The following is a 13,107-nucleotide window of genomic DNA, read 5'->3' as shown; positions in this document are numbered from 1 at the left end:
AATGACAGATAATGAAAAAAGACTTAAATCCCAAGTCATCTGTATTAAACTTTGTTGAAATGTGAACGAGTTCAAGCATTGCAAATGATGACATGAAAGACCCTGCGTTGCACTTAAAAAATTGCCGCTGGATTGTTTGATTTTTACATCGGAGCTTTAAAAAGCGAACATTTTGTACAGAATTGTGAGTTGTGACCACGCAACATGAAAGGCGTTGCTGGGGCCTCTTATTTTTAACCACCGTTAATTAGTCTGGCTGGAGTCTTCTGTCCTGAAAATTTTCACAGTTGAATTTTCTTTTAATTGCCTGGCAGAAGCAGCTGGTATCAGTTATAAAATAGCAGCAGAATGATTTGCAGAATACATTGCAGCCTTGTTATGTCACTTCTTGATTACAATAAAATGTTTTCAGTAAACTACCCGGTGTGATGAGCTTTTCAGTGATAGCTGAACATCAGCAGAGCAAAGCCTAGTGACAGAAAAAAGCCACCAGTAAAAGCTTGCTGGTAGCTGACATGTATGAAAAATAACGTCCACGGGTTTAATTTTGCAAAGAGAGGTAGGACTTCCAGTCTTCTGAACGGATGCCATGTGGGGAGGCGCTGCCGAGAGGTAAGCCAGCAAAGGGGAAAAGAATGGGAAGGTATTTACATATTTGTATGCAAAACACTTTCCTTCCAAGAGGAAAACCCCAGCCAAGTTTTCTGAAATGCAGCCAGAAACGGAGAGCTAAACCAGCCAAGACTGAATTAACCGAATGAACCACTCAAGGGTGCCTTCAAGTTAGGGGTCCAGCTTCGAGCTGGGTGTCCAGCTCCAACCCACCCCTGACCCCGAGGTGTCACCAAGAGTCTGCAGACCTCAAGGAGAGCAATGGGGCTGGACCAGGCTGTGAAGCCTGGGCTGCTCCGATCCTGGCAAGGGGATCGATGCGGCCTGCAGCCCAGGCAAATCCTGCCCGTCCGTGATGGGTGTGCTCAGCCCCTTGACCAGACTGCCCGTGGTTTGGGGCAGGCTCTGGAAGAGGGAAGGGCCTGAGCCATGGCCAGGCTGTGAACTCCTCTCGTTTCAATCTGATCATCGAGTCCAACCATTAACCTGTCACTGCCAAGTCCACCACTAAACCATGCCCTCGAGCACCACGTCTACCCGTCTTTTAAATACCTCCAGGGATGGAGACTCAACCACTTTTACCAACGACAGATCTTTGGTAAGTGACTGATATCGTGCATAACCTTGTAGTACGGTAACTTTGATTTTGTCTTGGTAACTTTAATTGCAGGCTGAATTGATGCTAATCAAACATTACATAAACTTGGCATGTACAATCCTTTAGACACAAACTGTTGACCAAGTCTGAGACTAGGTTTGGACCCATCTGCACCTAGTCTCCTCTCTGAGGAAGGAGTTTAGAAAGCAAGGGGGTCCACTCTGAACCTCGTGACTCTACTGGAGGGTCCTCCTTACCCTTTTGTGTCCCCGGTCTCTCTGTGAATCAGTCTAACTCGAGTGTAACTCAGTTTTCCTTTGTAGGATTCTTCCATGCAGTAATTAATAGAGTGAACCTCGCCATCGAACTTTGTTAAGTCAAAGTTTTACAACATCATATGAAAACCACTTTTGCTATTACCTTTGATGCAGAAATGCAGGATGAGATGCCTCAGTTGACTCAGCTGAATCCCTTCCCTCAGCAGGGGTAAAGGAGATCCCTGCCTGTCCCTGCCTGGGTATCCTGTCTAATAATAACACCAAAAAAGGTGACATTTAGATGTAACACTGACTCTGAGAGGAGAAATTACACTTCTGGAAAGAAGTGTTTCTCCCCAGCCGAGGGATGGAACATCAGTGGTTGCTTCAGCCTGTTTCACAGCAGGTTCCCCTGGAGCCCCAGGGACACCTGGAGGGAGCCCAGAGGGGCAGAGAAAGTGCTGCCTTGGGCTGGGCCTCTGCTGCTGAGCTGGGCCGGGCTCCTGGGATGGAGGGAGCTCCTGGCAAGTGGGCAGCACTGCAGAGAGACAGCTCTGCCCAGGAGCAGCTCCTCTGCAAAGCGCAGCAGGGCTGAGGGCACTGCCTGCAGGCACTGAGGACAGACAAGAGGAGTGAGAGAGGTTAAAGGCAGTCTGGGGTGAGAGGACAAGTGAGAGCTCGCTAAGGGAGAAATCTTCACAGCCCTTGACATGGTAAGTGTTAGGCTGCAGGGCAATGCAGATGAGTTCCTGGAAGTGTCTCCTAGATCTGGCACATGCCACAGCTGACAGGACCTGTCGGGGTGGCTCTCCTGGCTTTTCTGGTGTGGAGGAGGAGGACGTGCTCCAGAGCAGGGACTGCCTGCTGCACCATCAGAGGGACAGGGCATGATGGCTCCCTCCTCCCAGGGATGGCTGCAGGGGTGCCAAGCTGGGTGTGCATGCAGGGTTGTCCTGGGCTCCGAGCAGGGTCCCTGCACGCCAGGGGGTTGTGTGCCATGACAAGGACTCTGCTGCCTGCCAGGGTCAGCACTCAGCCTGCCTGGGGATCTCCCGATGGTGCTGTGGGGAGAAGCTGCGGGTGGAAGGAGTGACCCCTGGCAGGGCAGAGCAGGGTCCTTCTGCTCTCAAGAGGGTGCTGTGTGGCTCAGAGGCTCCTCACAGGTCCAGAACACCCCCAGGGCATTTCCAAGGGGATGTTTCAAGAGGAAGGTGCAGGCAGGGGCTACCTGGAAAGGAAGGTGCTTCCCTTAGTCTTCAATTTCATGCTGTGGGGGTGTACAGGGAAAAGGAGCTGCCACTTTTGAGAAGCAGCTGGGATTCTTGACCCGTTACATGGCACGATCAGAAGGTCTGCTAGGAACCTCATAAACTGCCTTCACCTACCCCTCAGCCTACAGGCAGCACCACCATCACCTTTGCTGGCAACATCACGGTTTGTCTGACCTGCTCTTTATCACCTGCAAGCAGGGAGATGTGCCTAGACAGTGCCCTCCCACGAGGAGTTTTGTGTGAGGCAGAACCGAGCACACGAATGGTGGGATGGGGTCTCTCAGAATTTGCTGTGAGGAAAACAATGTGGGGCAGGGAAGCAGGTGGAAAAGGTCCGGGAAGCAGAGGGGTGGGCAGGGAAGAAGAACAAACTAAAAATGGCAATTTCAGGGGAAGGAGAATTGGGAAAACTCCCTGTCACCCCTTCCAGCGCAGACACCTTCCTCTGAGCAAGCCCCCTTGCATCCTCTCTGACCCAGCAAAGTCTCTGCCCTCGTGGCTGTGGGGCACAAGGCATCGGCCACCCCCTCTGCAGCCAGAGCTCCAGCAGAGGAGAGGTGCCTCTCTCCAGCCACGCACCCATTTCCCTCTGCAGAGCACAGGGGCTGAGAGGTGCTAAGGCTATGGAAATGGTGTCGAGCAGCTCTATGTGGGCAGGTGAAAGATGCCCAGTGTGTCCTTGCCTAGAAGGGAAGTGTGGAGGCCACCCTCAGGAAAAGAGGGAGAAGTTTAGAAGTCTGAGCTTCTCAGATGCCTACCTCAGGGAAGTGGGGCCTCTTGTGTTTTGTGTCTGTTTTGCATTTGGGTGTTTTGTTTTCATTCTTTTCTCCTATGTGCAGATCTTCAGGGCTGTGCTAATGCTCCCCTCTGAGCAGGGATGCCACAAAGCCTTTTCCACGTGCCTCCCTGTTTATCATCACTGCCATGTTTGCCTACCTGAAGCCCCTCTCCATCTCCTCTCCATCCCTGAATCTAGTGGTGGCAGTCCTGTACTCTGTGGTGCCTCCAGCAGTGAACCCCCTCATCTACAGCCTGAGGAACCAGGAGCTCAAGGAGTCCGTTAGGAAAGTGATTTCATGGCTGTTTTTCAATAGCGAGAAACTTCCCAACACTCCCCACGCATGAATCCCAGGCTGTCTTGTTCCAGGCCTGTACTTTGTGTTGTTGTTTTTCTTTTAATTATCGTGAGCATGATTAGCATGATCTCGTCAGAGCTGACTCTCTCATATCATCTCTGTAATAAAATCCGATTTCTCTGGTCCACTGCCTGAAAGCTGGGCTCTTCTTCCAAAGCTGGCGAATGGTACATACCCAAGGCTGTCCTGCACGTGAACTGGTCGATGATGTCTTTACAGAGGGCAGTCTGGACCTGGACAGGTTTGGGCTCATATTTGAAATCCAACTACATGGGGGAACCACCAAGCCCTTCCCAGGCTCACACATGCCCAGGGCCTGGCAGACCCCAGAGCAGAGCTGTCTGTGAACCTCTGTGTGGGACACAGTCGAGCCTGGGTAGGGGCTGGGTGCTGGGGAGGGCTGCCAAAGCAGGAGGGGGGCAGGGAGATGGGGCATTGAGGTCTGTTGTGCAGACCACACCAGGGAAATGCTTCCCCACCCTGAATGCACCTTGCCCTGTGTGGTGCCTGCACAGTTGGGCTGTGCGGCTGCACGTGGGGCAGTGGGGCTGGTGCAAGGATGGGAATGCGAACAGGAGACATGATGCTCCCTGAAGCTCCTGCACTGCTAGGACATAAAAATGACTGCCAACCCACAGCCAGGCAGGGCTGTTGCCTCGGTCACTGCGATGACTCTGGGAACCCAGGAGACAACAAGGGTGGGAGGTCTGGGGTGGACACTTCCAGCGCCAGCTCTGCCAGCAGCCCCTCTGAAGACAGAGCAGCTCCCCACAGCCGCGACAGGACTCGCTGCTGCTCATGGGCTCAGGGGTGTCTTGGAGGCTGCAGCCACTGGCACCACCTGTCAGGAGCCCCAAGGCACACGGTGAGTGTTGGTTCCCTGCGCTGCAGCTCGCCGTGCCTCCCCTCCTGTGCCACTGTCCTCTCTCAAGAGCACCACCAGCTGCATTACTGCCTGCCTGGGTGTGAAGGGGACCTGCTGGAGGTCTTCTCTGCTGACCCCCATGTCCCATGGCTCTGTCCCAGCAATAGCTCACAATCACGACCACGGTCCTTCTGCAGTTCCATCTCTCTGCTTGGAGCTGGACACCACAGCCTGCCTGCATGGTCCCAAAGGGTCCCAGTGAGGCTGAGCTTAGACAGGAGGTTGTGACTGTCCTTGGTCTGGGTAGTTGTGATGATCTGGGTGGGCACCATGAAGGGAAAGAAGGGACAAGGGACAACAAGGACAAGAAGCAGGAGGGGAAATTTCAGATTAAGACAAAGAAAGAAAAGAAGAAAAAAAAATCTATCTATCTCTCCACCTATGTATCAGTCTATCTCAGCCCAGGATACTGGTGGCCGCCTTTGCTGCAGGGGCACATGGAGGGCTCCTGTTCAGCTTGTTGTCCACCGGAAAACCAGGGTCCTTCTCTGAAAAGCTGATTTCTAGCCAGTTGGCCCTCAGCATGTCCTGGTGGACAGTGTTTTCCCTGCCTGGGCATTTCCCTTTGTTGAAGTTTCATGAGGTTCCTCTCTACCCATTCCTCCAGCCTGCTGATGTCCCTCAGAATGTGTCGCAAATGGATAACTTAGAACACATAAGGAATCACCATCCATGGTGTCAGCAAAAGTGGTTTTAATATGATGTTGTAAAAGTGCGACTTAAGAAAGTTTGATGGCAAGGTTCACTCTATAAATCACCGTGTGGAAGAATCATACAAAGGGATATTGAGTTTCCCTTTCATAAAAGTGAGTACAGGGGGTGAGCAATGACAGAAAAATCCAAGTACATGTTTCCTCCAGTATGCTAACGTACCCATAAGTTGTTGCAATTCTTTACTAGACTGGGGCATCTGCAATTTTTCTGCAATCCACCAAGTACCTAAAAATTTTACTTCTCTCCTTGGACCCTGACATTTTTCAAGGGGAATGTCAACTTCTGCTTTATCTAGTGCTTGCCACACTGCTGCTGCCACTTCCCCCACTTTTTCAGGGAAAGTTCCTTCAGTCAGAATATCATCTATATAGTGGTACAGTTTCACATCTTGAGGGAGTGAGACTGTTTGTAACAGTTCAGCAAGTGCAGCATGAGCAATTGTGGGTGAATGTCTATACCCCTGTGGGAGTCTGTTAAAGGTTTATTGCATACCTTCCCCAGTAAAAGCAAATTTTTCTTTATCTCCCTCCTGCAAGGGGACCATAAAGAACATATCTTTCACATCTAGCACTGCCATCCATGGGTGTGCAGCTGCTTGTAGCGTGGCTGTTAAAGTTGCAGTATTAGGTACTGCAGCCGTTAGCAGAGCTGTGTTAGCATTTAGGCACCGATAATCAATTGTCAGGCGCCATCTCCCATTCGGACTGGCCAGACTGGTGAATTGTATGGGTTCTGGAAATAATGTGCCATTTTTCTAAGTCTGCTATTACTTAAGAAATCCGGTTTTGTGCCACAGCAGCAATCGGGTGTAGCAGTACATTAGTAACCTACGAATCAGGGAGTGCAGGGGCAGCGTGGAGTACACACACTGTAGTCTCCCCATTTTTATCAGGGTTAGGGTTAATATTTGAACTGAAGGACCACACGCTGCCATCCTGCAGGCGCCAGGTTCGGCCATTCAAAACATCAAAACCCAAAATATTTTCATTGTGATCTTTGATTGCAAAGTGAGTAGGTAGCATGCGCTTCTCGCCTGGGAGCCTTAAATTCACTTTCACGGTTTGGCAAATAGGACTTGCTCCGTTACCTCCAGTAATTTTATCTCTTTGCCATCCAGGTTGTACACCCAGCATCTCGGCATCCGGTTGTGTTAACATTGAAATTTGTGCTCCTGTATCTATTAGAAATTTCACCAGTCGTCATCGAGGACCAACTGGAATCAAAATATATGGCCCATTATTATTATTTATCCATTGAAAGGATTCCACTTGGCAGACAGGAGGCCCAGTTGCTGTCCTGGCATTACCTGGTTTTTGACCTCATGTTTTGCAGTTCATCCCTAAGGGGGAGGAAAGGGTTATCGCTCTGTCTTGGAGCGTGCAATGGCGCCGGAGTACTCAGAGGACGCTCTTTCATTTCACCATCATCACATTTCTGAAATGCTTGAATTAGACTCAGGATAAAATATAGAAAAGTGCGACTTAAAAAAGTGTGATGGCAAGGTTTGCTCCATTAATTACTGCATGGAAGAACCATACAAAGGGAAATTGAGTTACACGCGAGTTAAACTGATTCACAGAGAGACCAGAGATGTAAAGAGTCAGGAAGACCCTCCCAATGAGTCACAAGGTTGAGAGTAGACCCCCTTCCTTTCTAAACTCCCGATGGAGCCCAGGTGCGGCTAGGTGCAATCTTAGTCTCAGACTTGCACAATGGTTTACGTCTAAGGGAAACAAACCAGACCCTGCTCTGCTGGTCCTTCACGTCTCTCCCAGGAGGCCTGGCTGTGGGAGGAGACGTTCTTGGGTGCCAAGGACTGAATTCTCCCATGAGCGTCCATGACACTGCTGTGTGCCCCAGACCTGCACACTCACACACTTGAGCTGCTCACAAGGGTTTTCCTCTCCTGGGCATTTCTCTGGGCATGTTCTCTAGAGCCACTTTGAAAGAACACCTAAGCCTTCAGGCACTGCCCTGAGAAGATCCTTTCTCATAGAATAATCATAGAATCATAGAATCGTTAAGGTTGGAAAGGAACGCTGAGATCCTTGAGTCCAACCTCTTAACCTAACTGCCTGGTCCGCCTCTAAACCATGTCCCTAGGCACCATATCCATATCCACACATTTTCTGAATATTTCGAGGGATTGTGATTGTACCATTTCCCTGGGCAGTCTGTTCCAATGCCTAACCACTCTCTCCGTGAAGAAATTTTCCCTAATAGCTAATCTAAAATGCTATTATGGAGGCCAGCTCTGTCACAGAGGTGCCCATTGCCCGTCCCTGCCTGCGGGCACAGGACTGCCGCACCACAGGACTGTGACCAAGCTGCCAGAGCACTCCAACCGTGCACCAACACAAGGGCTAAGAAGGAGAAAGAGAAAGTGGAAGTGGAAAGAGAGCAGCTTGGGAAAGACCAAGAACTGGTGCTCCCTGGCAGTGCTGCTGTGCCAGGGCTGTTTTTCCTCTCCACCTCTGCACCAAGGTACTCCACCTGCAGCTTTACAAAGGTCTGAGGAGAAGGATCTTAGAAAACAAGTCGCTGCAGGGTCGTTTATTTTGTTTAAAGACACAGAGAGCATGGCTCCTCATGTACACAGTCCGTGGATCACAAAAAACAGGTGGATATTGAAACAGAAGCACGAGGAAGAAAGGCACTTTTTTGTGGACAGCATTATTACAACTAAGAAAGGCTAAAAACAAAGTACCAAAGAAAGTCTCAGCCTGTAAGGAGTTCCATTATGAGTGCAATGAGATTTGCAGAAGAAGATGGGCAGTTCATTGCTGCTTAAAACCATCCAGTCATAAGTTTCTTCAGGGAACCTTTGAGCTCCTGGTTCCTCATGCTGTAGATGATGGGGTTCACTGCTGGAGGCACCACCGAGTACAGCACTGCCACCACCAGATTTAGAATTGGGGAGGAGATGGAGGAGGGCTTGAGGGAGGCAAATATGCCAGTGCTGACATAAAGGGAGACCACAGCCAGGTGAGGGAGGCACGTGGAAAAGGCTTTGTGCCGTCCCTGCTCAGAGGGGATCCTCAGCACGGCCCTGAAGATCTGCACATAGGACACCACAAGGAAAACAAAACACCCAAATGCTAAACAGGCACTAACCACAAGAAGCCCCACTTCCCTGAGGTAGGCATCTGAGCAGGAGAGCTTGAGGATCTGGGGGATTTCACAGAAGAACTGGTCCACAGCATTGCCTTGGCAGAGGGGTAGTGAAAATGTATTGGCAGTGTGCAGGACAGCATTGAGAAATGCAGTGCCCCAGGCAGCTGCTGCCATGTGGACACAAGCTCTGCTGCCCAGGAGGGTCCCATAGTGCAGAGGTTTGCAGACGGCAATGCAGCGGTCATAGGCCATCACAGTGAGAAGATACAATTCTGCTATGATAAAAAAGGTTAACAGAAAGAGCTGGGCAGCACATCCCAAGTAGGAGATGTCCCTGGTGTCCCACAGGGAATTGGCCATGGACTTGGGGAGTGTGGTGGAGATGGAGCCCAGGTCGATGAGGGAGAGGTTGAGGAGGAAGAAGTACATGGGGGTGTGGAGACGGCGGTCACAGGCTACAGTGGTGATGATGAGGCTGTTTCCCAGGAGGGCAGCCAGGTAGATGCCCAGGATGAGCCAGAAGATCAGGAGCTGCAGCTCCCGTGTGTCTGCAAATGCCAGGAGGAGGAACTGGGTGATGGAGCTGCCATTGCACATCTGGTCCTGCTGGGCATCAGCACTGTCCATGAAGGAAAAGACAGTCAAATGTTGAGATTAGACTACTCTGAACAAAATGTATGCCATTTTTCCTAGTGCTCTGCTGTGTCAGAGAGGAGACCAGGGGCTTGCTCTGGGGAACGTGTCTGGCATGGCAGGGGATGTCAGGGAGGTGCCTGAATCCTCCTTCCCCCAGCATTTCTGGTAGCAGCTCCCCTCTCACTCCCTGCCCGTATCTGCTGCCTGGAGCTGTCAGTGCTAGGAGCTGTTTCTCTGTGCCCACGTCTCCTCCCTGTCAGTGCTCTCAGACTCCATCCAACCCGCTGTGAGCTCAGCTCTGCCCTGCAGACCCTTCTTGGCAGCAAAGCACTGCCCAGGGGCATCTCTGTGTGTGCAGGGGCTCAGGAGCAGCTCAGAGAAGTCCTAACCAGAACCGGGGTCTCAGTGCCTTCTCCAGAGTGGAGGAATAAATTCCCATCTCTCACTGCCCACCCAGCCCTCAATCACCTCAGAAATGCCTTTAGAAATGATCTGGAGCTGTGAGCAGCCATGAGCCACGCAGCACCCTCTCCACTGCAGAAGGACCCTGCCCTGCCAGGGGTCACTCCTTCCACCCACAGCTTCTCCCCACAGCGCCATGGGCAGCTCCCTGGGCAGGCTGAGTGCTGACCCTGGCAGGCGGCAGAGTCCCTGCCCCAGCACACAGCCCCTGGGGTGCAGGGACCTGCTCTGAAGGATGGTCCTGGGCACCCCTGGCTGCACACCCACCTTCACACTTCTGAAGCCGTTGCCAGGAGAAGGGAAACGCCATGCCCTGTCCCTCTGATGGTGCAGCAGGGAAGCCCCGCTCTGGAACACATCCTCCTCCTCTATGCTAGAGAACCACTGAGAGCCCTCTTGACAGATTGCATAAGCTGCGGTTATGTGCCAGCTTTAGGAGATCTTTCCAGGAACCACAGCTGCGTTGCCCTGCATCCAGAGACTTACTGTGTCAAGGGCTGTGAACATTTCTCCCACAGTGAACACTCAGCTCTCCTCCCACTCCAGATTGCCTTCTCTCTCTGTCTCGCTCCTCTCCCCTCGGTGCCTGCAGGCAGTGCCCCCAGAACTGCTGCACTTTGCAGAGGAGCTGCTCCTGGGCAGAGCTGTCTCTCTGCAGGGCTGCCCACTTGCCAGCAGCTCCCTCCATCCCAGGAGCCCAGCCCAGCTCAGCAGCAGAGGCCCAGCCCAAGGCAGCACTTTCTCTGCCCCTCTGGGCTCCCTCCAGGTGTCCCTGGGGCTCCAGGGGAACCTGCTGTGAAACCAATTGAAGGAATCACTGATGTTCCCTCCCTCAGCTGGGGAGAGAGGCTTACTCCCAGCAGTGTAATTTCTCTTACCAGAGACAGAGTTAGGTCCTATAATCACTTTTTCTTGTCCCATCATTAGGCAGGACACCCAGACAGTGACAGGGAGGGATCTCTTTTACCCCTGCTGAGGGAAGGGATTCAGCAGAGTCAACTGAGGCATCTCATCCTGGGTCTGTGGTCCTGGGGCTGGAAGGGGTCTCAGCTCCCTCCCTTGCAGACCACAACCCCCAGGAGCTGGGATTCCTCTTGCATAGTTCAGGTGTGCGCAAAACAGGCACCTGCATGTGAGCTTCTTGTCTCAGCTCCCATGCTAATTACTGGAGATGGAGACCAGGAGTGAGCTGTTCAGACACAAACACCTGGTGACATTTGAGGTTCAGGAGGTGGTCCAGGATATGTGCAGGTAACTGCAAGCTCTAATGGAGCAATGCAGAGAGACAGGGCAGCATCTGGGGGACACTTCTTAGAGGCTGGTGGGAAATTAAATGTGCCAGGTGGAATGACAGCAGATCCCCACATGTAGGACAACTGAACCTGTAGATATTCCTTATGTCCTGGGCAGCGTACAGAAGTCTTCAGCTGACCAAATGGAGCCATGTGCCATAGGGAGACCTAAGTCTCCCTGTTCTCCATCAGCTGTATTTTCTACATGTCCTTCAAGTAGAATGGCAGTTTTGTCAAGTGCATCCCTTGCACTCTAATTGTCTGACCTAATTGAGGGCAGCTGAATCTTAATTTAATAGCCAAATACAGGCCTGTAGTGCTATGTGAGATGCCAGGATGCTCCAGCCCAACTGCATGCAGCTGACATGGACAGCACAGGGCCTGTACAGGAACCCCCTCCCCATTCATACTCATTGTGTGACAGGCACCACCCAGGGCATCTCAGACAGATTCCGTGCCTTTGGGCCCATGACTGAATCCCACCACTGCACTGACGTGAGGTCTGTCCCTTCTCTCTCCAGCAGATGCTGGGCAGTGCATGAATACCAAGCACATCACACCAGGGTCCCCACTCGTGTGCATTCCCTCTCAATCTCTGCTGGTTCTTCTCTCCATCATCACAGCATGTCCACACCCAAGGGCACTCTCAACATCATCTCTTCCTTCCTGTGATTCACCTTAACCACAAGCTCTCAGAGGCTGCAGAGACACCACAGACAGCAAACCTCTCTCCTGCTCAGACTGCACAGCCCAGCTCTGTTTCTCTTTGGCCTTGGAGAGAGCAGGGTTTGCCACCTTTGTGGGCATCTCATTTCTTCTTTACATTGCCATCTGCTCTCCACTCCGGCATGTCTCTGCTCTGAAGCAAAGCCTTTGCACACTTGAGGTCTTGGGCACTTGGTAGCAGGTTTCCCTCTTGCAAGTCTGCTCTCAGCCCAAAGGTGCCACAGCTGAGGTGCTGCAGCCCAGCCATGCACCCATGCCCTCAGCCTGGGGCACAGGCAGGAGGAGCTGGAGCTCTGCATGCAACCTCTTCATCCCACTTGGAGGGAATAACAGCTGAGGTGTGTTGGGACAGCTGATATGATTGGGGTGCTGTGATGGGTGGGTAGAGGATCATCAGGAGAGACAGGCCAGAAGGATGAGGAAGGAGGTGTCCCCAGTGTGAAGGAGCTGCGTAGATGTGTGAAGCTCCTCTATGGGATGAACAAACTGGGTGAGCCCTTGTGGGTGAGGGTCAGAGGAGACTGGTAAGGGTGACATTGTGGTGGGAGACAAAGAACTCATTGAGGTCTTCCTGTGGACTTTCATTACCCTGACATTCACTGGAAGAAGACCACAACAGCATGCAAACAGTCCTGGAGGTTTCTGGAGGGGTTTGGGACACAGCTTGGGACACAGGTCTTCATAGCGCAGCTGCTAGGTTGGCCAAAAATGGTGACACTCACCTGCATCTGTTAGTCTCACAGAAGGCAGAGCTGGCCATGGATGTGAAAACCAGTGTCAGCCTTGGCTGTCGTGACCATGAAACAGTGGGGTGTCACCTCCCAAGGGGAAGGAGAACAGAAGAGTGCAGATGCTAGCCCTCAGATCAGCAGACTTTGGCCTAGTCTTGCGACTTTAAGCGGGGGGTCCCCTAAGAGCGGCACAGAAGAGCAGCAGAGCTCAGTACAGCTGGTCTGCAAGGACAGTGTCTTTCAAGTCCAAGAGTGTGCAGACCAAGAGTCAGGAAAACAAGCAGAGATCTCAGGAGAGAAGCGTGGGGAACCAGCAGACTCATGGGGGAAGCTCCGTAGGAAAAAGGCAGCATACACGAGGTGGATGCAAGGATTGAAACAAAGGAGGAAATCAGAAATATGGTTGGTTTTAGGAAAGCCAGAGCTCCTGTAGAGTTGACACTTGCAAGGGAGTTCAAGGGCACAATGTTAGTACTTCAGGCACAGTTAAAGAAGAAATGAAGATAACGTGTGGCCACTGCTGAATTTAGTTAGGTAGGTGTAGATAGGTGCGAGGCACTCTTGGCCTTTGTCTTCACCAGCAAGGTGAAGGTTAGAGCCTGTGCAATGACAGTGAGACATGGGCAAAGAGGA

General features: G+C 51.8%; 1 protein-coding gene across 1 annotated transcript; it reads right to left on the bottom strand.

Moving 5' to 3' along the window:
* Positions 1-8,300: 8,300 nt before the first annotated feature.
* Positions 8,301-9,056, bottom strand: LOC309603767 (olfactory receptor 14A16-like; the record flags this gene model as incomplete). The annotated part of the gene is made up of 1 exon (XM_082338681.1): positions 8,301-9,056. The coding sequence occupies one exon, from the start codon at positions 9,054-9,056 to the stop codon at positions 8,301-8,303; it is 756 nt and encodes a 251-aa protein (XP_082194807.1).
* Positions 9,057-13,107: the final 4,051 nt, after the last annotated feature.

Source organism: Platalea leucorodia (assembly GCF_965183815.1).
Source record: "Platalea leucorodia genome assembly, contig: HAP1_HAP1_SCAFFOLD_194, whole genome shotgun sequence".
NCBI lineage: Eukaryota > Metazoa > Chordata > Aves > Pelecaniformes > Threskiornithidae > Platalea > Platalea leucorodia.
Note: the sequence above shows the minus strand (reverse complement) of the source record. Positions and strands in the feature narration are given on the sequence as shown.